Raw genomic sequence first — 27980 nt, 5'->3', positions numbered from 1 at the left:
GAACAGCACCAGTATCGAAGGCCCCCTATAGGCTAGCCCCGGTTGAGATGAAGGAAATAGCTTCTCAACTGTAAGAGTTATTAGATAATGGGATGATAAGACCCAGTGTGTCTCCATGGGGAGCGCCAGTACTGTTCGTAAAGAAAAAGGACGGCAGTATAAGATTATGCATAGACTATCGAGAATTGAATAAGCTGACTACTAAGAATAGGTACCCTCTCCCTAGGATTGATGACCTATTCTATCAACTCAAGGGAGCTGTGCATTTTTCCAAAATAGATTTGAGGACAGGGTATCACCAGTTGAAAATCAAAACTTGAGGATATACCGAAGACTACTTTTCGCACTAGGTATGGACACTATGAGTTCTTAATCATGTCGTTTGGGCTAACCAATGCACCCGCAGCCTTTATGGATTTGATGAACAGAGTGTTCAAAAAGTACCTAGATATATGTGTGATATTTTTTTTATAGATGATATTCTAATGTACTCAAATACATAGCAAGAACATGCAGAACATTTGAGGATAGTCTTAGAAATCTTGAGGAATGAGAAATTATATGCCAAGTTCTCGAAATACGAGGTTTGGTTAAGGGAAGTTCAGTTCTTAGGACATGTGGTGAGTAGCAAAGGTGTTTTAGTTGACCCCGCCAAGATAGAGGCGGTGTCCAACTGGGAAAGACCAACTACCTCAATAAAGGTTAGGAGCTTTGTGGATTTAGCAGGATATTACCGAAGATTCGTGCAAGACTTTGCTAAGATAGCCGGTCCACTGACTAGACTTACCCGGAAGACATAAAAGTTTGTATGGACAGAGAAATGTGAGGAAAGCTTTCAGGAAGTGAAAAGGAGGCTGGTGTCAGCACTAGTGCTCTCTCTTCCCGATGGAAAGGGAAAGTTTGTGATATACAGTGACGCATCACTTAAAGGATTATGATGTGTGCTTATGCAGCACGGAAAAGTTATAGTGTATGCCTCTCGGCAATTGAAGGAGTATGAGAGCAGATACCCGACGCATGATCTAGAATTAGCAGCCATAGTGTTTTCCCTGAAGATTTGGAGACACTACCTATACTGTGAGAAGTGCGAGATTTACACAGACCATAAGAGCCTCAAATATATTTTTACTCAGAAGGAACTGAACATGAGACATAGGAGATGGTTAGAGTTGATTAAGGACTACGACTGTGAAATTTTGTATCACCCGGGTAAAGCCAATGTGGTGGCTGACGCCCTTAGTAGGAAGCAAAGACTCAAAATGATAATGACATCTGAGGAATTAATTAAAGAATTTGAGAAGATGAAAATTACCGTGAGGACGACCGGTAAAGGAACAGAAGGATTATTTGAGATTAAGCTAGTGCCGGAACTGACTAAAAAGATACGAGTATGTCAGGAAAAGAAGATGAGTGAAGAAAGAGGAACATTGACCGGTGAGGAAGTGAGATGCGAGAAGGATGAGAAAGGGATCATGAGGTATGCATCCCGAATTTGGATTCCAAATGTGCAAGAGTTAAAGGACGAGCTGTTGCACGAAGGGCACAACTCCAGATATTCAATCCACCCAGGAAGTACGAAGATGTACCGTGACCTTAAGGAATATTATTGGTGGCCTAACATGAAGAGAGAAGTAGCAGAGTGGATCAGCAAGTGCTTGACATGCCAGAAAGTGAAGGCTGAACATCAGCGACCTAGTGGACTATTACGACCCCTGAAAAATTACGGAATGGAAATGGGAGCATATAGCCATGGATTTTATGACAGGCCTACCAAGGACAAAGACCAATCACGACGCCATATGGGTTATCATCGAAAGATTGACCAAGTCCGCACACTTCCTACTAATCAACGAAAGGTACACCGTAGACAAGCTGATGGATATTTACTAGAAGGAAATTGTAGTGAGACACGGTGTTCCTTTTGCCATAGTGTCAGATCAAGACCCAAGGTTTAATTCCCGATTTTGGAGAAGCTTCCAGGAATGTGTAGGCACCAGACTAAACATGAGTACCGCTTACCACCCCCAGACTGATGGACAGAGCGAAAGGACTATTCAGTGCCTAGAAGATATGCTACGAGTGTATGCCATCGACTTTAAAGGAAATTGGAATGACCACTTACCCCTGATTGAATTTGCTTACAACAATAGCTATCACGCTAGCATAGGAATGCCTCCTTATGAAGCTCTTTATGGAAGGAGATGTCGCTCTCCCCTATCTTGGGATGAAGTTGGAGAACACGAGATAATAGGACCAGAGTTAGTCCAACATATCAGGGAAATGGTGGGACTCATCAGGAAAAGACTGGTAGCAGCTCAGGACAGAAAAAAGAAGTACGCCGACCAGACCAGGAAGGATAGGGAATATGAAGTAGGAGATTCAGTGCTATTGAAGGTATCCCCGTGGAAAGGAGTGATGAGATTTGGGAAGAAAGGGAAGCTGAGTCCCAGATTCATAGGACCCTTTGAAATTTTGAGGAGAATATGACCTCTAGCTTACGAGCTCACCTTGCCTCCTAATCTGCAACAAGTGCATGATGTGTTCCATGTGTCCATGTTAAGGAAGTACCATGCAGATGCACGATACATAATAGAATACGAGCAGTTAGATTTACAACCAGACCTGACCTACATCGAGTAGCCAATAAGGATAATGGACCAAAAAGAACAAGTGCTGAGGAACAAGACTGTAAAGCTGGTTAGAAACTTGTGGAGGAATCAAAATGTTGAGGAATCAACTTGGGAACTTGAAGACGCAATGAGGAATAGATATTCCCACTTATTTTCTAATTGATTCTGGGACGGAATCCTTGTTAGAGGGGAAAACTGTAATAACTCGAATTTTTGAGACCTTGTAAAATGTTTAATGACAAGTAACCCTGAAGGACGGGGAAAACTTTTTAGCCCACACTATGTAGTGCATGAGAAAATGAGTTTCAGAGTTGATATTATGATTATATGTACCAAATGAGTGAATGTAAATGCTATTAGTTTTCGAAGAAAACGAACTTTGAAAAATGACCATATTTACGAATCATCGAGGATTACGGGAATCACAATATAATTACTAATTTAAAACCCTATGGATTTATATTCAAGCATGATAATTCAAAATATAAGGAATAAATACGAAAGGATTTACATCGCGAACCATTTACGAGAAAGTATTACGAAAACATTTAAGCGACCGAGCGATCGCGTAAACGATTAAATAAACGTAATGTACTAACTAACCCTGGTAGAAAATTAACCATGGTTAATTTATCAAATAGTGATCTAGGGTGTAGGATAATCAACCAAAGCTATCAAATAGTAAGCTAAAGAGCTAAACAAGTGGCTTAGCTTGTAATCTACCAATGCTAGCTAGATTTGTCTCCAAGATTGGAAACAAAGATCAAATACTAGGATAGATAATAAGGAATAACAATCAAATAAAAAGATATCACAAGCCTCATTTCCAAGAAGCAACCAAGGAAGCATCACCAAAAACTCTCTATTTCTCTCCCAACCATTCCATTCGGCTTTTTTATCTTCAACCAAGAAATCAAAATCAAAACTTCAAGCTCTAGCCATGGATAAATCCTCCCATTAATTCTCAAGCTTTCTACCAACCAAACTAAGGTAAGATTAATCTTTGATCTCTTTTTTTATCAAGGTTTGATGGGTGAAATAAAATCAAGAAAGTTGATAACGATTAGTGCGAATATTAACTCTTCTTTGGTTTCTTGATTTTAATGGTTATTTTAGGTTCCAAAAACTATACTAAGCACTCCCAAGACTTCACCATCATCAAGAACACATCTCAAGCTCTCAAGAAAGGTATAAATCATTGACCCTACCTTATTTAAGATTTAAGTTCAAGATCCTTTTAGTATATAGTTGTAAACCTAGTTTTGGTGGGAGTATTGTTGTAATCTTGATGTTTAGCTAAGTAGATTTAAGGTTAATTGTTGTTGCCACAAGAACATTATTTTATTGAGAGGATTTAGTGTGGTGATGATGATATGTTGATTATTGGTGGTAGTATAAAGATTTAAGGCATAAACGAAACTCCGATCGTAACCGTAATCTAGTTAAAACGAATAAAACATAACTTTAAGTTTCTGCAGAAAGTCACGAAGATTTACACTGTAGTTTATTGAAAAATAACCCTTTATTATAATAGAAAATGTTATAAGGATCGTTTAGGCACTTGAATCGCTTGATTCCGATTTACGGATCAAAAGTTATGGCCATTTTACTAAACGTGATTTACGCGACAAAAACTGCAACGAATTACGAACTTTGAAAATATAAAGGATTGACTTAAGAATGTTCATAAATCATGAACTTTTTACAGAGAGTAGTATATTGAGTTTCCTAACTTCCATAAAAGTTTTAAGTAAAATTAATTATTTTTAAATTTTATAAAAATATCGGAGCCGAGACCGCGCGATTAGAAACCGTAGAATCCATAAGCGGAGCCGATGACGAAAATGAAAATGAACTTAAGATACTTTGAAAAAGGAAGCGACCATGATGTGAATAAGGACTTAAAGGAATAATAAGGGTAATATAAGTTGAGAGGGAAACGAAATGTGTTTATGATTATAGATTTCCGAGCGGAACCTAGAGCATCCTCTACCTCGAGATATCCAGGCAAGTTTACGAACCCAACTCTATTTACTGTTGTGTTGTGAAAGGATTGTTTTATTATCATTGCATAAATACCATGCTTGCCATAATACATAGTAATTGAACTTTTCGCATAATATAGCGATGTTGTACGATAAGTAAGTATCGTAGAATGTTTAATTCCGCTTTAAGTGTGACGTATAAGTATAAGACCGTGAGTCGGTCGGGATTTTAAGATAAAAACCCGGTGATCATCCCGGTGATATTATAGGACGATTAAAAGTCCATAGTAGTACGGTTTAAAAGGACTCAACGTCCACTTACAAAATACTGAACACCTCAAACTTTTATTATAACGATTTCTAAAGATCATATTCCCTCAATTATACTTTATCATTCGAATAATAAATATCTATTTACTATTCATTTATTATGGGAGAAGTATTCTTCAGTGAATATTTATTTCAAACTCGATTAAATATTGAAGAGTATTAAATTTCTTAAATATAAATTAGTTGAGGAATATTATTTCAAATATTCTTTTAAAAGTATAATTATTCGAGGTTTAATTATTCAACGATTAATATTTGATTATTAAGCATTAGTTATTTAATGGTTTAATTATGATTTAAAAATCATAGAACCTGATTCAAAATACTTTCTGATTTTCGGAAAATGATTCGAATAATTTCAGATCGTCGGAGAATATTATCTCGACTTATCTTAAATATTTGGATTATAGTTTTAAAGGAAACTCCCCCTTATATAACAAATATGTTGATAACGGTCAACTCACATCCCTAGTACTTTCTCCAAAAATTCTCGAAAGTACATATATATACGTACAAATCAAAGTGTACCTATCAACAAGCAATATGCTTGGGGAACAATATAAGTTCCAGATTGATGATGAGATTCTTACAAGGATAAGGAGGGGTAGACTCCAGTACTTCGTGGACTGGGGAGACTACCAATTTACTACCACATAAGAAGGTATCTTATATACTGATGAACATGTGGAGTATGCGTACCTGAGAGGGATGGACGCAAAACCGTGTCTTGAGAGGGATAGACACGAAGTGTGTACCTGAGAGGGACGGACATAGAAAAGGCCCAAATGCGGCCAGTGTGATGAACAATAATAAAAGGTAATCGTCCATCTACATGTATAAAAGGTTACTATTTCTGTAGTACGACTGATCATCGTATATGGTGGCTCCGGTGAATGTCCTATTCTTCCAATTGGAATTGAGATGCAATACCGTAACCCAAGCCTAGGTGCTGGGTTTACTATTAAGGTATTCGCAGGATAATAAAATCCACTAAAGAATTGTTTTCATAAGAAGGTGTGTATCACCAAGGAAAACTATTTACGAATTGAACATAATTATCATCAATGATGTTTTACGTGAGTTATCATACAGTCATTTTCATACTGTACATTTTTATGCTGGGCATTATAGGTCACACTTGTTTTCTTAAATTGACACAACACAATAGTGAATCAAGATGCCTACCATGAGAACCACAGCCAGGAAACGGGTAGGAAATGGCCAGCTGTTCAGTAGGTTGTTTGGTGATGTACCACAGGTAGTCCGAATAAGCTGGATTGGTTTTCAGTTGTTTTTAGTTCAGCTTATTTATAAGTATGACTTATGTAAGGTAATAATAAGAAACGTATATTTGGCCAACGGACTAGACTTACTTAAAGGTTATTCCCCGGTAAGACTTAATTACTTTTGGGTTGTAATAATTATCACTTTGTGCTTGATCTACTCTAGTAATGAATGGTTCATTTCCAAAACAATAACCTGTAAGTGTGTTTGTGTGTGATAAGTGTGGGGTGCTAAAGTGTGAGTATTTATATATTATGATGTGAGGTATGTGGTTTATAGTAATTGAGATGGCGTGGCCTCCGAGATCCCTGACCCCGGATTTTTGGGGCGCCACACAGAGACTAAATTTTCAAAATCAGGAGTTGATAACTCAGCTTGAATTGGGATTGAAGAATCAACAACATGAGTAGTATCAGAGGTTGTGATTGGTTGAATAACAATATTTGCTTCTTCATTAACTTGACAATGTCAGAGGTTAACTTTAGTTTTTCAGCCCAGTCAGCTCCATAAATCTTTCTTCTTTGATAAGCTTGACTGAATTCTTCTTCTTCTTCAGTAATTTCTTCAATATCAAATGCTTGAGCTACTGTATAGATTGGATCTATCAGTGTTTGAGATTTAGTTGCCTTAGATACTGATTTCTTCTTATCAACAACTTTGGTTTTAGGCTTTGAAGGCTTGAACTTTTCTCCTATCTTCTCTTTCCCCTTATGACTCATGTTAGCAGTTAAGATAGCTTGAGACCTAAGAGGTCTTTTAGCCTCTTCCTGAATCACCTCCCTTATGACTACCCCTTTGGTTGGTCTGTTAGAAGGATCATCTTCATATGGATCTTGAGAGATAATAGCAACATCAGTATTTTCTGTTTTCATGGAATTCTTGAAGTCTTCCTCCATTTGCATTAGTTGTTCTACATCAACTCCAGGATTTTCTTTTTCAAAGATTCTTCTACTCACCTCAGAGTTAAATTCTTGAATATTTGGATCCTTGTAGAATAGAGTTGTCTTTCTACCTTTTTCTTTCAGAGTTTGAAGATACTGACTTGCTTCCGCACACTTCTATCTCCAGAATTCCTTTATCTTTATCAGCAGTTATGACTTTCAGAGTTTGTTGAGTTTGTGTAATCACAGTTAGTTCTTTAGATTTAACTCTTCTTTCACTTGTCTTACTTTATCTACCTTGTCTAGATTGAGACCTAGTGATAAAATTTCATGAGCCAGTAATCCCAACTAGCTCTTCACCTTTTCTCCTTATACTGTCCTTTTGTCCCCCTTATTACCTCCATCAGGATTTTCATCATCAGTATTTGTCAATGTCAGCTGCTTGCATTTAGAGTTAACAATCTTCTCCCCCTTTTTGGCATCATCACCAAGCACTAGAGAAAGAATCAGCTCCATTGAATTCTGTACCTCTGTAAATTGTTCAGACTTTTGAACTTACTTAGCTTCCAATATAGCTTGATGGCTACAATTGGTGCAATCTGCTTCTGAATTTCCTGATGTGTAGTCAGCCTTGAAGCAATCAAAGATTCTTTGATCTGATTGATTTGAGAATTAGTTGCTTTTTGAGTTGTATGCAAGGATCTTACTCCCAGAATAGATGCTTTCAGATGATTCAGCATGTCAGGATTTTGATTTCTCTGTTCAGCTGTTTCCAGATGTTCAATAGCATTGGTTCTGGAAATAGGATACGCAGCATCTTTCCATTTAGCATTCCGAAAATCATCAAAATAATCCTGCTTCTTCTTAGCATCTAACTCTTTAAGCTTCTGTTGCCTCACATGTTTAGGCATATCTTCAGGGAAGAATAGATCATCTTCAGGATCTGTAAGAGTATTTGAAGTATCAGCTTCTTTACCATCATTAGATTCTTCATTTAAGATTGTATCTTGAACTATCTGCTGAACTTCATCTCCGCCTTCAGCGTGTAGGATTGAATCAGAAATTGATGTTGTATGTGATCCAACAGCTTCAGAAACTTCCATAACATCAACATTTAGCTCCATATCTTAAAGAATAGTAGATAAATTAACTAGAGCTTCAGGATTTACTTCTAGAACCTCAGTACTTGTGGAGTGATGTGTTGACTCTATAGTGGATAGATCTTTATGAATGGACTATTATGCTATTACATCTTCAGCAACAACATGGAGAATTTCAGGTGATGAAATAGTAGATTGAATGGACTATTTTTCAACAAAAATAGGGATTGCTCCAGGTGGTGGAATAGTAGATTGAATGAACTGCAGGAAAGTATCAGTACTTAGACCTGTAAAGAGATTATCAACACTTGGTACATCAGAGTTTATCCGAGGGTCAACAGACTGTTGTTCAACAGCTGTTTCTTATGGACTCTGTGCCCCTGCAAAATGTAACAAATAACACTTAATCTGTATATTCTTTTAAAGCAGTCTCACTACTCCTCACACTACACAACTCATAACTTTCAATAGTTAGAGTTTCTTCACAAGGATTACTAAATCCTGACTTTCATCTACCTCTCCTTTTGCCAGGAAGGATCCTGCCTCTCTTTAATTCTGTTTTTCTCTAAATCTTTTCATACAACTCACTGAAAAGCTCAGATGATTTATCCTATAGAAATAAAACTTGGCTAAATGTTCGCAATAAAACACACGCCAAAATACACGCAAGCGTACACGATCACAAGTAGTATAAAATTTAAGTCAAGTTCGTTCCCACAGAGACTGGTTTAGGTTAAGTTCAGATTATGCATCTATGCAACAATGTATGATTATCGTTCACAACTAGGAGTAACAATTTTGAGTGATTAATTATTTAAGAGATTATACTAGCATACATTAACTAAGAGAATAAAAGTGAATTATGTAACGACCGCGAAAATTACACTTGTATTATACTCTAATAAAGATAATTTATGTGTATTATTATGTGATCAGATGTGTTGAGTATATTACGTGTTGTCTGAATTAATCGGAATGTGTTTCGGGTATTTATCGAGTCTTTTATTATAAATTTTCTGTCTTATTTCAAAACCCGTACAACTCAAACAGTATTTTAAAAGCCCGTATTTCAAACAAAATTATTGGCCCTATTTTGCCAAGAACGACCTATACCATATAGTTATTCTGAACCCCTAGACGTTTTACAAATTTACCTTTTTCGCGAAAAACAATTTTTCCGGACCCCTTCGGGAGTCAAAAACCCCACAAAAATCACAATTTTATTTTTATATGATTATGAAATTATCAAACATCATTTTTCTTTGCATTTTTCTAATATTCATAATTTTTAGGAAGTTTTGACATTTATTTTGTATTTAATGGATATTTAAAAATTCATAATTGATACCCAAAAATTATAAAAATTGGGGCCAAATTTTTTATTAGATGTGTAATTGAACCCTTAATTTTATATAGGGGTATTATTTTACTAAATATAAATAGCTGGATTATTAGTAATTATTCACTAATTAATTAGTAAAAATCAGAAAATAATCAAGAAATTGAGTTTTGTTGGTGAAGAACACTCAAGGAATTAAACCTCAGATTTGAAGGTGATTCTGTTAACCGAATCAGTCATATTCAGTATCAACAAGGCAAATCAAGCAGGAGACGGAAGGCGGTGAGTCATACGAGGTTAAGTACGCGCCATGCAAGTTTATCCCTTATTCTAAGTTCATAATAGTGAAATATATCCCACTTTCTATAGCAATTACACACTGATAATTCTTGATTACAAACACTGATACATAGTTATTGATTCTTGTTTCTATTTCATTTCGATTCTTGATTTCTCTCAATTTATTGAATCCTCTATTCATATTCCAATGTTGATACCCTTACTTATATATACTCTGATATGTCCTAATGTTGGGATACATCAAAAGCATAGAGATTGTTCTAGATGCTAAGCTATGGACTGGATGGTTACGATGCGGGTCGGGTATTAACCGGACCCTTGATTTATAAGGCCATGGTTGCCTGGGTACCCCATATATTGGTTGAGTCTATGCAATTGGGTATAGATCTACACTGTATCCTGACTGATCAACAGGTTATAGTGCATATGTTGGTTTTTGTTTCCAGTCTTGTTTATTTGGCACTCGCCAGTAATGGCAAATTATTATTCTTTACAGAAATAGATGGTTGTTCAAACCAGTAGATTATCGGTTCATTTATTCTTCTCTCTTTACACTATATATACATTGTTGCAGGATTATTGAGCAATTTTGGCTCACCCCCTTTTATTGTTATTCACATTTTTTTCAGTTAAGGTAGAGAATGGAACCCATCAGAACCCGAGTAGTCAAGAAGCGAGTCAAGCAGCGGGACCCTCTTATACCAAGGGTGTTTGTCCCTATCCTAGAAGAGAGTTTTGAGTTGCCAGATCAGGTGTAGCAGGACAAGTAATAGTGGTAGTTTGAGTAAAAGATGTTTAGTTTAAATTGTGAATAGAATAATGTTTTGTAATAAAGAGAGTTCTTGAGAAAGATTGTTTAAAAAAGTTTTTGTAATAAAGTTGTTTTGTCGTTCTTGTTTTTAATCCTTAACCTTGAAAAGATCCCGAGTAGTAGTAGTTCGGGGTAATTATTTTATTTATATTGCGCTTATGCATGATTAGTGAGTAGTTAATATTAGTAATGCCCCACATCTATACCCGGGGTTTGGAGGGTGTTATAGTTGGCATCAGAGCTTAGGTTTTGGCCCTTGAAAATAAGAACATTAGAGTTAAGATAAGATAAGAAGATCACATAAGATAGGAGTAATGGTATTAGGGTTGTTTGTTTATTAGATTAGGAGTTTGTAAGTTCTAGGGTCGTGATTTGATTTTCTTGTGGTATGATTATTAGATTAGATGCCTTCTTCAGCGTCATCCTCGGAGCAGACAGCTTCAGACTCAGTGGTAGCACTAGCATCATTTCAGGCATTTCCACCATTACCACCACCAACCCCATTGCCACAGGGACCCGCACCAGAGCAGTTGTCGGTACCTCCTGCATCAGAGGTACCTGACTTTATTGATTATTTTCCTCATTTTGAACCGGAGATACCTGATTTTCCGTCGTTAGAATTTCTGATATTTGATATTCCTGATATGGTTGACATTCCAGAGTGAGAGGGAGGAGAGAGTGAGATGGCAGGACTTGTGCCGAGAGATACTTGGATTGTTTGAGACTAGAGAGGATGGGCCGGTCAGAGCACTTCAGTCAGACTATATACTCAGGGAGAGACTTCGTCAGATATATTGAGTCGGTTCTCACGAGATGGTTGATTTGAGACAGTAGGATGTGCACACCGATCACGTATGTTGCAGGGCGATGAGACTTACCGAGGCCGTATTAGAGGCATTACAGTAGGAGTTGAGCCGTGTGCCACCCAGATTTTGATTTCAGATGACAGTAAAGTGTTGTACCATGTGTATTATATGTAGATAGATGTAGTATAGTATAGTATAAACTTCTTTCATGATCAGCTTTATAAGGTGATTGTTGAATCCCTTTTAAATCATTCCTTCTTCAAAATATTGTTTTCTAATTGGGACAAGCAGTGATGTGATGTGACGATTTGTCGAAATAATAAAGAGTCTGGTGGGACGCCACCTTATCATGTGATGTGTGCCATATGGTATGACAGACTGGCCATCTTGAGTACTAATATGGTTGTCTCATTCCTATTTAAATTATAATTCATTCTTTCTTCCTCACTCCTGATTTGTTTATTCATGAATCCTTCCGATTGTTTTTTTGTACTCTTATCCCTTACAAAAAGTTTCCAATCATATACACAAATTCCTTCTTGTGTAAGGTCTATCCTTTGAATGTTTTAAAAAGGAAGTAAAATGAACCCGTGTAGCAGATAAAGTTACATAATAATTATGGACAATTGCAAGCCGATGGATGGTGGACATTTACGTGCAGAGAAGAATCATTATGCCGATAACGGGATAGTTGCGGGGACATCAAATCAAAGGCGGGGATCTGCATACATGATACGTTGCAAGTATGAGATTTTGGCGTGAATTGGAATAATTAGCAAATCGTATGAGGTAAATTAACTAGAGAAACAAGAAAGTAAAGCTGCATGTATCAGCTGGGGAAAATGATCGATTGGACAACGGAGACAAATGAGGAAATCCTTAATAATAACCAGATAATCGAGTAACACATTGTGAAAATAAAGCATACCTTGATCATGTGGGAGATATTTGTCATGAAGATTCAAGATCAAAGTAATGCTGGTTACGAATAAACTTTGAGTGCGTTCGTCAACGAATGATTGGGCTTTCACATTCAAGTAAGTGAGTGGTGGTAAAATTAATGCTTGTAACTGGGTCAGAAAAGAAGGTTCAATATGGAAAGACATAAGGGGAGATGAAGGTATGGTGGTTTGACTGCAACAATTTTTAAGATGTGAAGCTTTAAAACTAAACGAACTCATTCGCAAGATTATAAGAGGGTTTATTGAGACCAGGTGTTGGACATCAGAAGTTGAACAAATTAATTAATAAGAACAAGTGTATATTGCCAAGGATGGATGAATTGTTAAATAGAGAGTTTGATTTGAAACATGAACTAGAAGAATTCTAGAATAAATTATAATTATACTCAGTATTGATATTCTGTTATAATCAGAAAATATGAGAAAGGTCATGGTATCATCAGAATTGTTCGCTATAATCCTAAGTTGAACTAAAATATGGGTTGTACTGGTTAGTATTATATGCGGTGGTGACATAATAAGTTTAGAAGGTGGCAGTGAGTTGGTATATTAGAAGGTTGATTGTTGTTTGTTTGAATGACTATTGGTTGCTTGATTGATTGTTGGTATCGGCTTTAGCCCGACTGGTAGTCAATAATATAAAGGAGATGCTGCCCAAATTTTTAGAAATTACCCTACTTTTGAAAATAGAAAGTATACTTCCATGTGTTATTGATATTCATGTTGATACTCCAAACAATTTTGATCTTGGTTCTTGAAAGAGATTGTTACAGCTAATCCGACTATATATAATTGGTCTTTGATTTCGTTTAGCTAGTCATCACTTGGTGCAATTGATCAATTAAGTAAGTTAATTGGTTAATTTTACCAATTAATGGTTAGTTAGATGGAAATCGATTCCAATTAGATTAATTTAAATTTTGATGTGACTTTTTAATCTGAAATCAAAGAAATGAGGAATTTGGAAAAAGGTATGAACACCAGTAGAATGCAAAAGTTGCTGCAAGTGCATGAGGCTTTACTTGGATGAATATGCCTTTGTAATAGACAAAAGAAATAAAAAATTATTTGTATGGACAAGTGAGAAAAATATTTTCAAGAACTAAAGATTGAAGATAGAGCAAAGAGAAGGAAAGAAAGGAAGAAGGGAGGCGGACTAAAGAGGAGATTAATAATCACACCAATATGGGTTTTATTAGACAGTCAAAGAGATTTTATCATCTGCAACAAAGTTTTATCAAAGGACGTCTTGTTTCTAAATTTTTTTGATAATCATACAATAAATGATTTGTCAAGTATTTCTATTTTAGATGAAGTGTGAGATACAGTTTTAATTCAGTTTCCAATTGATGTTGATAATTAGGTTGTTGTTAAATATTGAAAGTGGTATTAATATAGATGATTGATGTTTACTTCAGAATGGGATGTTGTGAGCATCAAAGTTCGTATTAATATCTAATTTGATATGACAACAAAATGAGTATTAATATCAAGAGTTCGGTTTCGAAGGAGCTATGAGAATGAAGGTCGGAAATAGGAAAGGAAGTGGAATCAAAAAGGGCGATGAAGAAACTTTATAAGATGCTAGGATTACCTCCGAATTGAGAAATCGAATTCACTATTGATTTGGCACCAGGGACTAAACCAATTTCAAAAGCTCCGTATCGAATGGCGCCTGTTGAAATGAAAGAATTAGCAAAACAATTGCAGGATCTTCTCGACAAAGGAATCATAAGGCCCAGTGTATCCCCATGGGGTGCACCAGTGTTGTTCGTGAAGAAGAAGGACGGTAGTATGCGATTATTTATTGATTATCATGAGTTGAACATGTTAACTATCAAGAACAAATATCCTTTATTCCGAATCGATGACTTATTTGATCAACTGAAAGGAGCGACATGGTTTTCAAAAATTGATTTAAGATCTGGTTATCATCAATTGAACATCAAGGCGGAAAATATTCCAAAGACTGCGTTTCGAAAGAGATATGGACATTACGAATTTCTTGTGATGGTATTTGGACTAACTAATGCACCCGCAACATTTATGGATTTGATGAATCGAGTATTCAAGAAGTATCAGGATAAGTTTATCATTGTATTTATTAATGACATCTTAATCTATTCAAAGACTGAAGAAGAACATGCAGAGCACCTGAGAATGACGTTGAAAATGTTGAGAAAGGAAAAACTTTATGCGAAATTTTAGAAATGTGAATTTTGGTTAAAGGAAGTGCAATTTATAGGACACATCATCAGTGTTGAAGGAATTCAAGTCGATCCAGCAAAGATTGAAGCTATTCTAAACTGAGAAAGGCCAAAGACTCCGAAGAAAGTCAAAAGTTTCTTGGCATTAGCAGGTTATTACAGAAGGCTTGTCAAAGATTTTACAAAGATAGCCACACCATTGACCAAGTTGACCCGGAAGAATGAAAGGTTCGAATGGAATGAGAAATGCGAAGAAAGTTTCCATAAATTGAAGAATGGATTAGTAACCGCACCTGTACTTGTTTTACCTGATGATCAAGGAGATTTTGTCATTTATAGCGATGCTTCTTATCGAGGACTTGGATGTGTTTTGATGCAACACTTGATCGCATACGCTTCTAGACAGCTAAACCCTCATGAATAGAAATATCTGACGCATGATCTCGAACTAGCCGCAATTGTATTCGCACTAAAACTCTGGAGACACTACTTATACGGTGAAAGATATGAGATTTATACGGATCATAAAAGTTTGAAGTATATTTTCACGCAGAAAGAACTCAACATGAGACAACGACGTTGGCTATAGCTAATCAAAGATTACGATGTATCGATCAATTATCATCCAGGAAAAGCGAATGTTGTGGCATATGCATTGAGTCAGAAGGAAAGATTGAACATGTTAACATCTTCAGGAGATTTGATTAAAGAATTCGATAAATTAGAAATTGAAGTTCATATTCCAGAAAGCTCCACTAAAACGATGTACGCAATGACTTTTCAGCCAGAATTATTGGTGAAGATAAGAAAATGTCAAGAAGAAGTAATGAATCACGATATCGACAATTTGTCAGGAGAAGAAATTACCATCCAGAAAAATGACAAGGGAATTTTTCGAATTGCTTCAAGAATCTGGATACCTAACGTACCGGAATTGAAAGCAAAAATTCTTCAAGACGCGCAGAGCTCAAGATATTCAATTCATCCCGAAAGTACCAGGATGTATAGAGATCTGAAGGAAAACTTTTGGTGGCCAGATATGAAGAAAGAGATAGCGAAATGGGTCAGTAAGTGTTATACGTGCCAAAGAGTCAAAGCTGAACATCAACGCCCAAGCGGATTACTACAACCACTAGATATTCCAGAATGGAAATGGGAACACTTAGCTATGGATTTCGTAATGGGACTACCAAGGACCAGGGCAAATCACGATGCGATTTTGGTTATCATCGACAGATTAACAAAGTCAGCCCATTTCCTTCCAATCAACGAAAGGTTTTCGCTTGACAAGTTAGTACAGCTATATCTCAAGGAAATTGTGATGCGTCATGGAGTACCTGTATCTATTGTATCGGATCGAGATCCCCGTTTTAATTCGAGATTTTGGAGACAATTCCAGGAATATCTAGGGACCAAATTAAATATGAGCACCGCTTATCATCCACAAATGGACGGGAAGAGTGAAAGGGCTATTCAGACAATTGAAGATATGTTACATATTTGCGCGATAGATTTTGAAGGCAATTGGGACGAACATTTACCGCTAGTGGAATTCTCTTACAATAATAGCTATCATGCAAGTATCGGGGTGCCACCTTATGAATCTTTATAGGGAATAAAATGTAGATCACCTACATGTTAGGATGAAGTTGGAGAGCGCAAAATTCTATGTCCAGAACTAATTCAACAGACCAAGAGAAAAGTAGAACTTATTCGAAAGCGACTCGAAGCAGCACAGAATCGACAGCGTAAATACGTAGATCCAGCTAGAAGGAATATGGACTATCAAGAAGGAGAGCATATACTGCTAAAATCTCACCATGGAAGGGATTGACTAGGTTTGGCAATAAGTGCAAGGTAAAGCCTCGTTACGTCGGTCCATTTAAAATTCTGAAGAAAGTCAGAAAAGTTGCATACGAGTTAGCTTTACCGCCCCATATGCAGCATATTCATAATGTATTTCGTGTGACAATGCTTAAGAAGTATAACCCTGATACAAGGCATGTAATAGAGTATGAGCCGATAGAACTTCAGGCAGATTTGTCGTATATAGAACAGCCGGTAAGAATTTTAGATCGGCAAGAGAAAGTCTTAAGAAATAAGTCTGTACCATTAGTGAGAGTTTTGTGGAGAAACCACGTGGTTGAAGAATCAACCTGGGAGCTTGAAAGTGATATGCTAGAAAAGTATCCTCAGTTATTTTCATAGTGTGATTCTGAGGACAGAATCCTATTAGGGGGGGAATTTAACGACCGAGAAAATTACACTTGTATTATACTATAATGAAGATAATTTATGTGTATTATTATGTGATCAGATGTGTTGAGTCATAAAACCCTAACTGTTATGTGTTACGTGTTGTCTGAATTAATCGGAATGTGTTTCGGGTAATTATCGAGTCTTTTATTATAAATTTTATGTCTGATTTCAAAACCCGTACAACTTAAATAGTGTTTTAAAAGCCCTTATTTCAAACAAAATTATTGGCCCTATTTTTCCAAGAACGGCCTATACCATAACGTTATTCTGAACCCCTAGACGTTTTACAAATTTACCTTTTTCGCGAAAACGATTTCTCCGGACCCCTTCGGGAGTCAAAAACCCCACAAAAATCACAATTTTAATTTTAGATGATCATGAAATTATCAAACATCATTTTTCTTTGCATTTTTGTAATATTCATAATTTTTGGGAATTTTTGACATTTATTTTGTATTTATTGGATATTTAAAAATTCATAATTGATACCCAAAAAATATAAAAATTGGGGGCAAAAATTTCTATTAGATGTGTAATTGAACCCTTAATTTTATTTAGGGGGTATTATTTTACTAAATATAAATAGCTGGATTATTAGTAATTATTCACTAATTAATTAGTAAAAACCAGAAAATAATCAAGAAATTGAGTTTTGTTGGTGAAGAACACTCAAGGAATTAAACCTCAGATTTGAAGGTGATTCTGCTAACCAAATCAGTCATATTCAGTATCAACAAGGCAAATCAAGCAGGAGACGGAAGGCGGTGAGTTATACGAGGTTAAGTACGCGCCAGACAAGTTTTTCCCCTATTCTAAGTTCAGAATAGTGAAATATATCCCACTTTCTATAGCAATTACACACTGATAATTCTTGATTACAAACACTGATACACAGTTATTGATTCTTGTTTCTATTTCATTTCGATTCTTGATTTCTCTCAATTTATTGAATCCTCTATTCATATTACAATGTCGATACCCTTAGTTATATATATCCTAATGTTGGGATACATGAAAAGCATACCGATTGTTACGGATGCTAAGATATGGACTGGATGGTTACGATGCGGGCCGGGTATTAACCGGACCCTTGATTTATAAGGCCATAATTGCCTGGGTACCCCATATATTGGTTGGGTCTATGCAGTTGAGTATAGATCCGCACTGTATCCTGACTGATCAGCAGGTTATAGTGCATATGTTGGTTTTTGTTTCCAGTCTTGTTCATTTGGCACTCGCTAGTAATGGAAAATTATTATTCTTTACAGAAATAGATGGTTGTTCAAACCAGCAGATTATCGGTTCATTTATTCTTCTCTCTTTACACTATATATACATTGTTGTAGGCTTGTTGAGCAATTTTGGCTCACCCCCTTTTATTGTTATTCACATTATTTTTCAGTTAAGGTAGAGAATCAAACCCATTGAAACCCGAGTAGTCAAGAAGCGAGTCAAGCAGCGGGACCATCTTATACCAAGGGTGTTTGTCCCTATCCTAGAAGAGAGTTTTGAGTTGCCAGATCAGGTGTAGCAGGATAAGTAATAGTGGTAGTTTGAGTAAAAGATGTTTAGTTTAAAATGTGAATAAAATAATATTTTGTAATAAAGAGAGTTCTTGAGACAGATTGTTTAAATTGGTTTTTGTAATAAATTTGGTTTTTCGTTCTTGTTTTCAATCCTTAACCTTGAAAAGATCCTGAGTAGTAGTAGTTCGGGGTAATTATTTTATTTATATTGCGCTTGTGCAGGATTAGTGAGTAGTTAATATTAGCAATGCCCCAAATCTATACCCCGGGTTTGGAGGGTGTTACAAATTACTTATATGAGAATAAAACATGAGATTCTGACTTCATTAAATACTTCATTCAAAGTTTATGTCCTTATCAATAGTATGCGATGGTGATGATAACTAATCAAATAACATGAAATTAGTATACACTATCTTTTGATATACGTATACCCTACTACTGAGCATCCACAATCAAGATAGATGCCAAATAGACACCAATTATGTTGAGACCCTATATGTCTATTGAATTTGAAAATATAACGGTTTAAGAACAAGTTATCTATTATGATTACATAGGGTGTGTAAGATGGTTAAAATTACTCCACGAATTATGCATGTCAATTCATAAATAAACCTATGCTAGCTGGCAAGTTCTAAACCTCTATATTCATTGTCGCTTCAATAGAGATTAACAAACCATCTTAGATGTTAGCTACACATCAAAGACCAATAAGCACAACCAAACTAGGAAATCATAAATCACCGCACACTAAATATTTAAAACAATCAACTATTGAAATCCATAAATAAATCCGCTAGAACCCCATGACAACGATTAGTTTATGATCGAAAACATCGTCACCATGGGTTCCAATGAAAACATGATAATAAATAAGTTCAGAATACTATGAGATAATATAAAAGTACTAGGGTTTAGAATAAATCAAAAATAAGCATCCAAAAGTATCGCCTAAATCGAAGAATACAAAAGAATAAACTAATTTTTCTTCTCCTTAGCCGTCACGTATGCTCTAGGTCTTCTTAATGTTCTCCTTGGCTTCCTTGTTATTAAAAATGTCTTCTTTTCATTATATATAAGCCCCCGGTTGACCTGGACTCTTTAAATCCCCTAATCAGACTCAAATCAGGATTCTGCAACAAGATATGGCGTGGGCGCGCAGCTTCAGGCATGAGCGCACTCTCTCTCTCTCTCTCTGTCAATATGGGCGTGGGCGCACTCCTTCAGGCGCTGGCGCGCATGCTCTCTGGAGAATTTTTTGCATGTTCTTGATTCTTGCTCTGATCTTCGTGCAAACTTCCATAACTCCATTCCTGGCCTCTTATTAGCATAAAATCATTGTAAAGCTCTTTTCCACCTCCTTACTTGTGCCCTGCAATGACTCAACACAAAACACATCAAAAATACCAAATACCTGAGTCCAAAACACCAACTTAAGCCGATAAAAAGCGTTTAAAGTGGATATAAATTCCACTTATCACACCCCCAAACTTAAATCGATGCTTGTCCTCAAGCATAAACAGACTCAACAATAAAAACACAACTAATGCATGAATGCAACTAATATGATAATGCAACGATACCCTCAGAATAACCATAACCAGTCAATAAGCAAATGTCGCTAAGAATGCAATGACTCTAAACAGAGCTCAACTAAATCCTATAAACCAACTTACAAACCAGAAATGTGTGTGTGTGTGACGCTTATCACATATACTCCCAATACTAGATCAATGATGATATCCCATTTTTCGCCAAAATAATCACAAGTTTATAAATAGAATGAATGTTAAACACATAACGACTCACAACACCTCAATTTTACTAGAGTTAGACAAGGATTCATGCTATAATACTGAAGTATAAACACAAAAATGCTTATTTGACCGTGCAATGAATGAGGTCCCAAAAGACTTATATAATAATACCCATGTAGCGAGCGTTAGGTTAGCGGATCCCAGACTATACAAGCCTTAGGTCACTAGGCATAAAGTCCCTTAAAACTTAATAAATCGAGTATTAAATAGCTCACCCTTGGTCAATTATGCCTAAACACATACTAGCACATTTTTTTCTTTTTTTTCTTTTTTTTCAATGATTTTGAATGAGTGTGTTTCACTCCATCTCATTCAACCCTAGACTACTCATAAAAATAAGAGTCGGCTACTAGCCATTTGATGCCTAGCTTTATTCACAACAAGAAATAAAATCCATGATCCCCTAGTTTAAAATTAAGTGTTCCTACGTCATTACGAGAATAGCAAAAATTCTAAATATAACCAAGTGATTAAATTCCAACAAACAAACAAGTATGATCATGATCTAGTTTAAAAGAAACCTATAAACTTGTGAAAAAAACTTTGTTTCTGGGCATGCAAATCAATTCATTAGGACTTAATCACCCCTCTATTCGACATCACTACACTCAAATTAACATCAACCAATCAATCAGAAATAGCTCAACCTACGGGATCATGTTATATGCATGCAAATACAACTACATGGACTCACATACAAACACGAACAAATATGCAAAACAAAAATGCAACAACTATATGAACAATCATGCAAAAATATGAGTGAACTACACTAAACATGCAATTTGAATCTATATGGACATAACACACACTACTAATCCTTACATTATCACCCCCAAACTTAAAATTTTCAATGTCCTCATTGAAGGTAATAACAAGTATACAAGGCATACCTAGCCGTCAGCAGGATCACCCTCCTTAAGTGGAGTATTAGATGGCGGGTACACAGAATCAGCTCCAAATACAGGCCAATCGACCTCGACACTAGTGGCTCGAAAATAATTACCCAAAGCCTATGTCAAATCCGCCTAGTTAATCGTCTGTACTACACATCTCCAAGTCCAGAACTATCCCCTGTCTACTGAGCACGAGAAGATCTAGAGGCTCCACGAGAGGATCTAGTAGCTGTCTGACGTGCTTGAGAAGAACCCCTGCATAAGTCTGATCAGCTAGATGGCCCCCCGTTAGATGATCATATGTATAACCCAAGTCCTTCCCATCGGCTTTGTCACCATACCACTCCTTTAGCTGCTGAATCGTCGAGCTATCAATGGGAGAACTCGGCATCTGTAGCTGCTCATGCTCGGGCCAACGAATACCAACCGACGCACATAACTTCGTAATAATGGAGGTATGAGGAATCACCCCAGTGGTCCTCCTCGCAGAAAATGCAGCATACTCTGATGAATCACATAGCCGAGATCCACATATTCCTCATTCAAAATCCCTCATAGCAGAATAGCACGATTTACAGTAACCTCGTGAAAATGCAAAGATGGCATGATATTAGAATACACAAACAGGTTCCAATCCCTACCATACATGTTCATACACGAAGCAGGAAAAGTAAGCGGCTCATTCGTGCCCGCCTTGTACTTCCACCCTGTGCCAGGAACACATAACTCTGCCATAATATAATCCAAAGTCCAAATCCTCCCTAGTCTTGCTCACCCAGTCCTCAGGAGTCGGTTTTCTCACGGGTTGATTGATAACCCGACGAATAACATTTGGAGTATAATCAACAGTCAACCCACGAACTACTGAAAACCCATTCTTGTCCGCCTTAGCATTTGCGTAAAATTCCCGCACAATGCTCATCAGGACCGCAACGGGTGTCTCACAGAAATTCTGCCAAACCATATCAACAATCATATCCAAAAGCTTCACATCCTTCGTCGTGGCTAAGAATCCCCTATCCTTAGTAATCGACTTAGACATCAACCTAGTAAACTCTGTCTAAGCCTCCGGAGAAGAAAATCTGTTCGTCGTGCCTCCCACACTAGAATCCTCGATAGATGAGGGATTAGTGCTACTACTACCCATGGTTCGTGCTCTTTTGGGTGCCATAGAAAACAAGTGATAGAGAATTGGGTGTTTGTATTGTGTAGTAGAGGCTAGGGTTTTGTAAGTAGCTGAGATGGTTGTGTATATAAGAAGATGTATATATATGGGAGTGATAGGATGGGGGTGGTAGTGTTTAGGATGTAAACATAGGGTAGAATTAGGGTTAAGTGCGGGTTGGGCTTGGCTTTAAACTGAATTTTCTATTTTTTTCTCCTTTTTTTTCTTTTCTAGACCAGTCGCGCGGGCGCGCCGTGCTTTTGGAAAATATTCATTTTGTGATTTTTTTTCGAAGCTATTATACAATAAAGCATGGGTTGCCTCCCACAAGGCGCTTGGTTTACGCCACTAGCTTGACGTGAAATTTCAAAATCAAGTTATCGCAAGAACGGCGCTCACCACCTCACGGTTCGCCGTATCACCATAATAATGCTTTAACCTCTGTCCATTTAATTTAAACATTTGGTCCGGATGCTTATAAAAAATCTCCACAACTCCATGTGGAAACACATTTTTGACAATGAATGGACCTGACCACCTCGACTTAAGCTTTCCTAGAAAAAGACGGAGACGATAGTTGAATAATAGAACTTGCTGACCAGGCACAATTGACTTGTGCACTAACCTCTTATCATGCCATCTCTTGACCTTCTCCTTGTATATTTTAGTTTTCTTATAAGCCAGTTGTCGGAACTCATCGAGTTCATTAAGTTGAAGCATTTTCTTCTCTCCAGCAACTACCATGTCCAGGTTTAGCTTCTTCAAAGCCCAATATGCTTTATGTTCTAACTCCGCAGGCAAATGACACACCTTACCATTTACCAAGTGGAAAGGAGACATGCCTAGAGGAGTCTTAAATGTTGTTCTCTAGGCCCAAACAACTTCATCAAGCTTCAGAGACCAATCCTTCCTTGAAGGACTTACAACCTTCTCTAAGATTCACTTGATCTCTCGATTAGAAACTTCAGCTTGCCCATTAGTTTGAGGGTGGTAGGTTGTGGCAACACGATGATTCATATGATACCTTTCCATCAACGCAGTGAACTTACGATTGCAAAAATATGATCCCTCATCACTGATTATGACCCTTGGAGTACCGAAACGTGTGAATATCTGCTTATGAAGAAAATTTAGCACCACTTTTGCATCGTTGGTTGGCAAAGCTTTAACCTCAACCCATTTGGACACATAATCCACCGCCAAAAAAATATACTGATTATTGCATGACGAGACAAATGGCCCCATGAAGTCGATTCCCCAAACATCAAAAATCTCAACTTCGAGAAGGACATTAAGAGGCATTTCATCTCTCTTGGACATATTTCCAACTCGTTGGCAGTGATCACATCTTAACACGAACTGGTGAGCATCTTTAAACAAAGTAGGCCAGAAAAATCCTGCTTGAAGGATACGGGCAGCTATTTTCTCTCCACCATACACAGTAGAGTGACAGTCTCGTAGAATACCCTTCGTTTCACTATACGGAATACACCTCCTGATTATCTGATCTTCTCCCTGTCTGAACAAGTACGGCTCATCCCATCGAGACCACTTCACCTCATGTAAAAACTTCTTCCTTTGAGAATAAGAGATTTTTTGAGGAATAACATTACTCACAAGATAGTTTACAATATCTGTAAACCATGGTTCTTCTTCTTGCACCCCAAAAAGTTGCTTATCGGGAAAAGATTCATTGATTAACGTCTTATCTTGTGAAGCTTTGTCGTGATCTTGCAAACATGAGAGATGATCCTCTACCTGATTTTTTGTAACTTTTATGTCCTTGATTTCCAGCTCGAATTCCTGTAATAAGAGAATCCATCGAATCAATCAAGGTTTTGAATCTTTCTTCGAGACAAGATATTGAATAGCAGCATGATCAGTGAAAACTGTAACTTTTGTCCCAAGCAAAGAAGATCGAAATTTCTCGAAACCATAGACAATCGCTAAAAGCTCCTTCTCTGTAGTAGTGTAATTCAACGAGCCCCATTAAGGGATTTACTAGCATAGTAAACCACATGAAAAATGTTCTTCTTTCTCTGACCAAGAACAACTCCAACTGTAAAATCACTAGCATCACACATCATCTCGAAGGGCTCATTCCAATCAGGTGCAGTAATAACAGGTGTTGTAGTCAAACTTTTTTTCAAACTGTCGAAGGCATCCAAACATCCTTCATCAAATTTGAAGGGAACATCCTTCTCCAACAAATTGAACAAGAGTTTAGAGATTTTAGAGAAATCTTTGATAAATCACCGATAAAATCTCGCATGACAAAAAAAATTACTGATTCCTTTAACTAAGATTGTGGGGAAGATTTTGAATAACCCCCACCTTGGCCTTATCCACTTCCAGAACTTTTCTAGAGACCTTGTGCCCAAGAATGATACCCTGTTGCACCATGAAATAACATTTTTCCTAGTTGAGCACCGGATTGGTCTCAACACATCTTTTCAGAACCTAACAAAGATTATGTAAGCACTCGTCATAAGAAGTCCCGAACACATAGAATTCATCCATGACGACCTCCATATTAGTGCCAATTATATCATAGAATATGGCAATCATGTATCTCTAAAAAGTAGCAGGTACACCATAAAGTCTGAAAGAAACTCGATGGAAAGCGAAAGTGCCAAAAGGACAAGTGAATGTGGTCTTCTCCTGATCTTCTAGGGCAATGCAAATTTGATTATAGCCCGAGTACCCATCCAGAAGACAATAATACTCATGACCATCCAACCTGTCAAGCATTTGATCAATGAATGGAAGTGGGAAGTGATCCTTCCTGGTGGCTTTATTCAGCTTTCGATAGTCCATACAAACTCTCCACCATGTGATTGTCCGAGTAGAGATGAACTCATTCTTCTCATTAGTAACAACTGTAATGCATCTTTTCTTAGGAACACACTACACCGGGCTCACCCATGAACTGTCAGAAATAGGATAGATGATTCCTGCATTCATCCATTTGAGAATTTCCTTCTTCACAACCTCTTTCATGATAGGATCGAGTCTTCTCTGTTGTTCAACTGTTGGCTTACTTCCTTCCTCAAGTAGAATTTTATGCATACATTAAGAAGGGCTGATTCCCTTGATATCTGCTATAGTCCATCCAATTGTTGATTTAAACTCTCTCAGAATTCTCAAGAGCTTGTCTTCATCACTACCTGAAAGGTTAAATGCAATAATAACAGGTAAAGTAGATGCATCACCTTAAAACGCATACCTCAAATGATCAGGCAGTGGTTTTAGTTCAAGTGTGGGAGCCTCCTCAATAGATGGTTTGAGACACTCCTGAGAATTTTTAATCTCTGATAATCCAAGAGACTCGAATGGCAAGTCCAATCTCCTTTTCCACGGAGATGCATTCAAATACTGAAGGTGCTCTGCCCCCTCTTATCAGATTCCCCTGTTAAGGCTCTCTCTAAGGCATCAATCTTTAGCATTTGATCAAGCTCTGCATTCATGTTGAAGTCGACCAACTCTACTTTAAAACACTCCTCTTTATCATTAGGGAATTTCATTGCATTGAAGACATTAAAGGTAACGTCCTGATCCTGAACTCTCATGATAAGCTCGCCCTTTTACACATTGATCATAGTTCGGCCAGTAGCTAAGAATGGTCTCCCCAAGATGATGGGAATCTTCTTATCTTCCTGGAAGTCCAGAATGACAATATCAGCAGGGAAGATGAGTTTATCCACCTTACCCAAGACATCCTCCACTACACCTCGTGGATAAGTGATGGATCGATCAGCCAGTTGTAAAGACATGTTTACAGGTTTTGGATTAGGCATACCAAGTTTCTTGAAGATGGACAATTGCATCAGATTGATGCTAGCTCACAAGTCACACAAACACTTGTCAAAAGACAGATTTCCAATGGTATAAGGTATCGTGAAGCTTCCTAGATCTTTAAGTTTAGGAGGTAGTTTCTGCTGCATAACAACACTGCACTCTTCCGTTAGAGCAACGGTTTCCAACTCCTCAAGTTTTAGCTTCCGAGATAGAATACCCTTCATGAACTTAGCATAGCTCGACATTTGTTCTAGAGCTTCCGCAAAAGGTATATTAATGTGCAACTTCCTGAAAACCTCCAAAAACTTGGCAAACTGCTTGTCAAACTTCTGCTTCTAAAGCCTTTTAGGATATGGAGGAGGCGGATAGACTTGTTTATCCCCAGTATTATAATTAGGAGTAGTGTTTTCAACAGAATTCTTCTTCAGTTCTGCTTCGCCATCCTTTTTCTCAGCTGAATCAACAAAATTGTCAAATTCTGGAATTTGAGAGGGCGCGTGCGCGCTCCTTATGGGCGCGGGCGCACTGCCCTTCTGGAGATAATTTTCAGCTTCTTTGTTTTGATGATTTTGGGGGATCTTGACCTTTCCAGACTTCAGGGTGATTGCCTTAAGCTGTTCTTTGACTTCTCTCTTGCTTGGATTAGCCTCTGTGTCACTTGGAAGAGTTCCTTGTGGTCGGTTCAATAGGGCGTTAGCAATATGCCCTATTTGATTCTCCAGAGTTTTGATTGAAAGTGCTTGGCTTTTGCACATAAGCCTCAACTCCCCATTTCAGATTTTTCATTCGAAGATAGACCCGCACCTCCGTGAGATTGTTGTTGCATCCCTTGTGGCTAAAATTGCTATCTTTACGCAAACTGTTGTTGAAAACCAGGAGGATTGAATTGCTTGTTTCCAAACTGCTGGTATGGTTTTGTGGCTATTGCATACCACCCTGATTATTGCTCCAGCTGAAGTTAGGATGGTTGCGGTTGTTAGGATGATAAGTAGCAGGAACAGGTTGCCCCGACCTCTGAAAGTTGCTCACAAACTGAGCTGATTCACTAGATATAGCACATTGCTCCATCACATGCGATCCTGCACAAAGCTCATAAACACTCATTATTTGTTGAACACCATAGTTGGTCAGAGAATCGACCTTCATAGCCAACGCATTTAGCTAGCCGTAGCTATATCCACCTCCAGAATTCCTGCTACCTTGCCTTGTGGTAGCCTCTGAGTTGGATTCTGATATTCATTCGCAACCATCATCTCAATTAGCTCATAAGCTTCTTAATAGCTCTTAACACATAAGAATTCACCTGATGTTGCATCGAGCATAAGTCTTGACTGTGCTCCCAAACCATTATAAAAACAATTGATCACCATCCGGTCAGGGAATTCCATGATGAGGACACTTTCTAAGAATCTCTTTATAGCGCTCCCAAGCCTCACATAAAGATTCACCCGATTGCTGCACAAATTTAGTAAGAGCATTCCCGATTGCAGCTGTCTTTGCCATAGGGAAGAATTTAGTAAGGAATTTTTGAGCAAGATCCACCCATGTCGTAATAGAACCTGGTGGTAGAGAGTGCAATCAGCTCTTAGCTTTATCCCTCAAAAAAAATGGGAAAGTCTCAGTTTCACAACATCTTCAGAAATATTATTGAATTTGAAGGTGTCGCAGATCTCGATGAAATCCCTAATGTGCATATTGGGATCTTCCGTTGGAGCAATCCCAAGCTGGACTGAATTCTGCACCATCTGAATTGTGCTAGGCTTGATCTCGAAGGTATTAGCTGCGATAGCTGGCTTGACAATGCTAGATTGAATATCATTGATCTTTGGTTGAGAATAATCCATCAAAGATTTCGTTGTTGCTTCTGGTTCCCCCATTATA

At 37.4% G+C, this 27980-nt stretch overlaps 1 protein-coding gene and 1 non-coding gene across 2 annotated transcripts; one reads left to right on the top strand and one right to left on the bottom strand.

Moving 5' to 3' along the window:
* Nucleotides 1-22673: 22673 nt before the first annotated feature.
* LOC141718868 (uncharacterized) lies at nucleotides 22674-23141 on the bottom strand. The gene has a single exon (XM_074521244.1). It carries the CDS (start codon nucleotides 23139-23141, stop codon nucleotides 22674-22676), a length of 468 nt encoding a protein of 155 aa, XP_074377345.1.
* A 4339-nt stretch (nucleotides 23142-27480) lies between these two features.
* LOC141723178 (small nucleolar RNA R71) lies at nucleotides 27481-27587 on the top strand. The gene has a single exon (XR_012576166.1). It is a non-coding gene; the product is annotated as a small nucleolar RNA R71 (small nucleolar RNA).
* Nucleotides 27588-27980: the final 393 nt, after the last annotated feature.

The sequence above is a fragment of the Apium graveolens genome, chromosome 4 (genome assembly GCF_009905375.1).
Source record: "Apium graveolens cultivar Ventura chromosome 4, ASM990537v1, whole genome shotgun sequence".
Classification (NCBI taxonomy): Eukaryota; Viridiplantae; Streptophyta; class Magnoliopsida; order Apiales; family Apiaceae; genus Apium; species Apium graveolens.
Note: the sequence above shows the minus strand (reverse complement) of the source record. Positions and strands in the feature narration are given on the sequence as shown.

Bases quoted from the DNA above. Each gene is read 5' to 3' on its own strand.
- LOC141718868 (XM_074521244.1), bottom strand. From the start codon at position 23,141: ATGTCTCCTTTCCACTTGGTAAATGGTAAGGTGTGTCATTTGCCTGCG.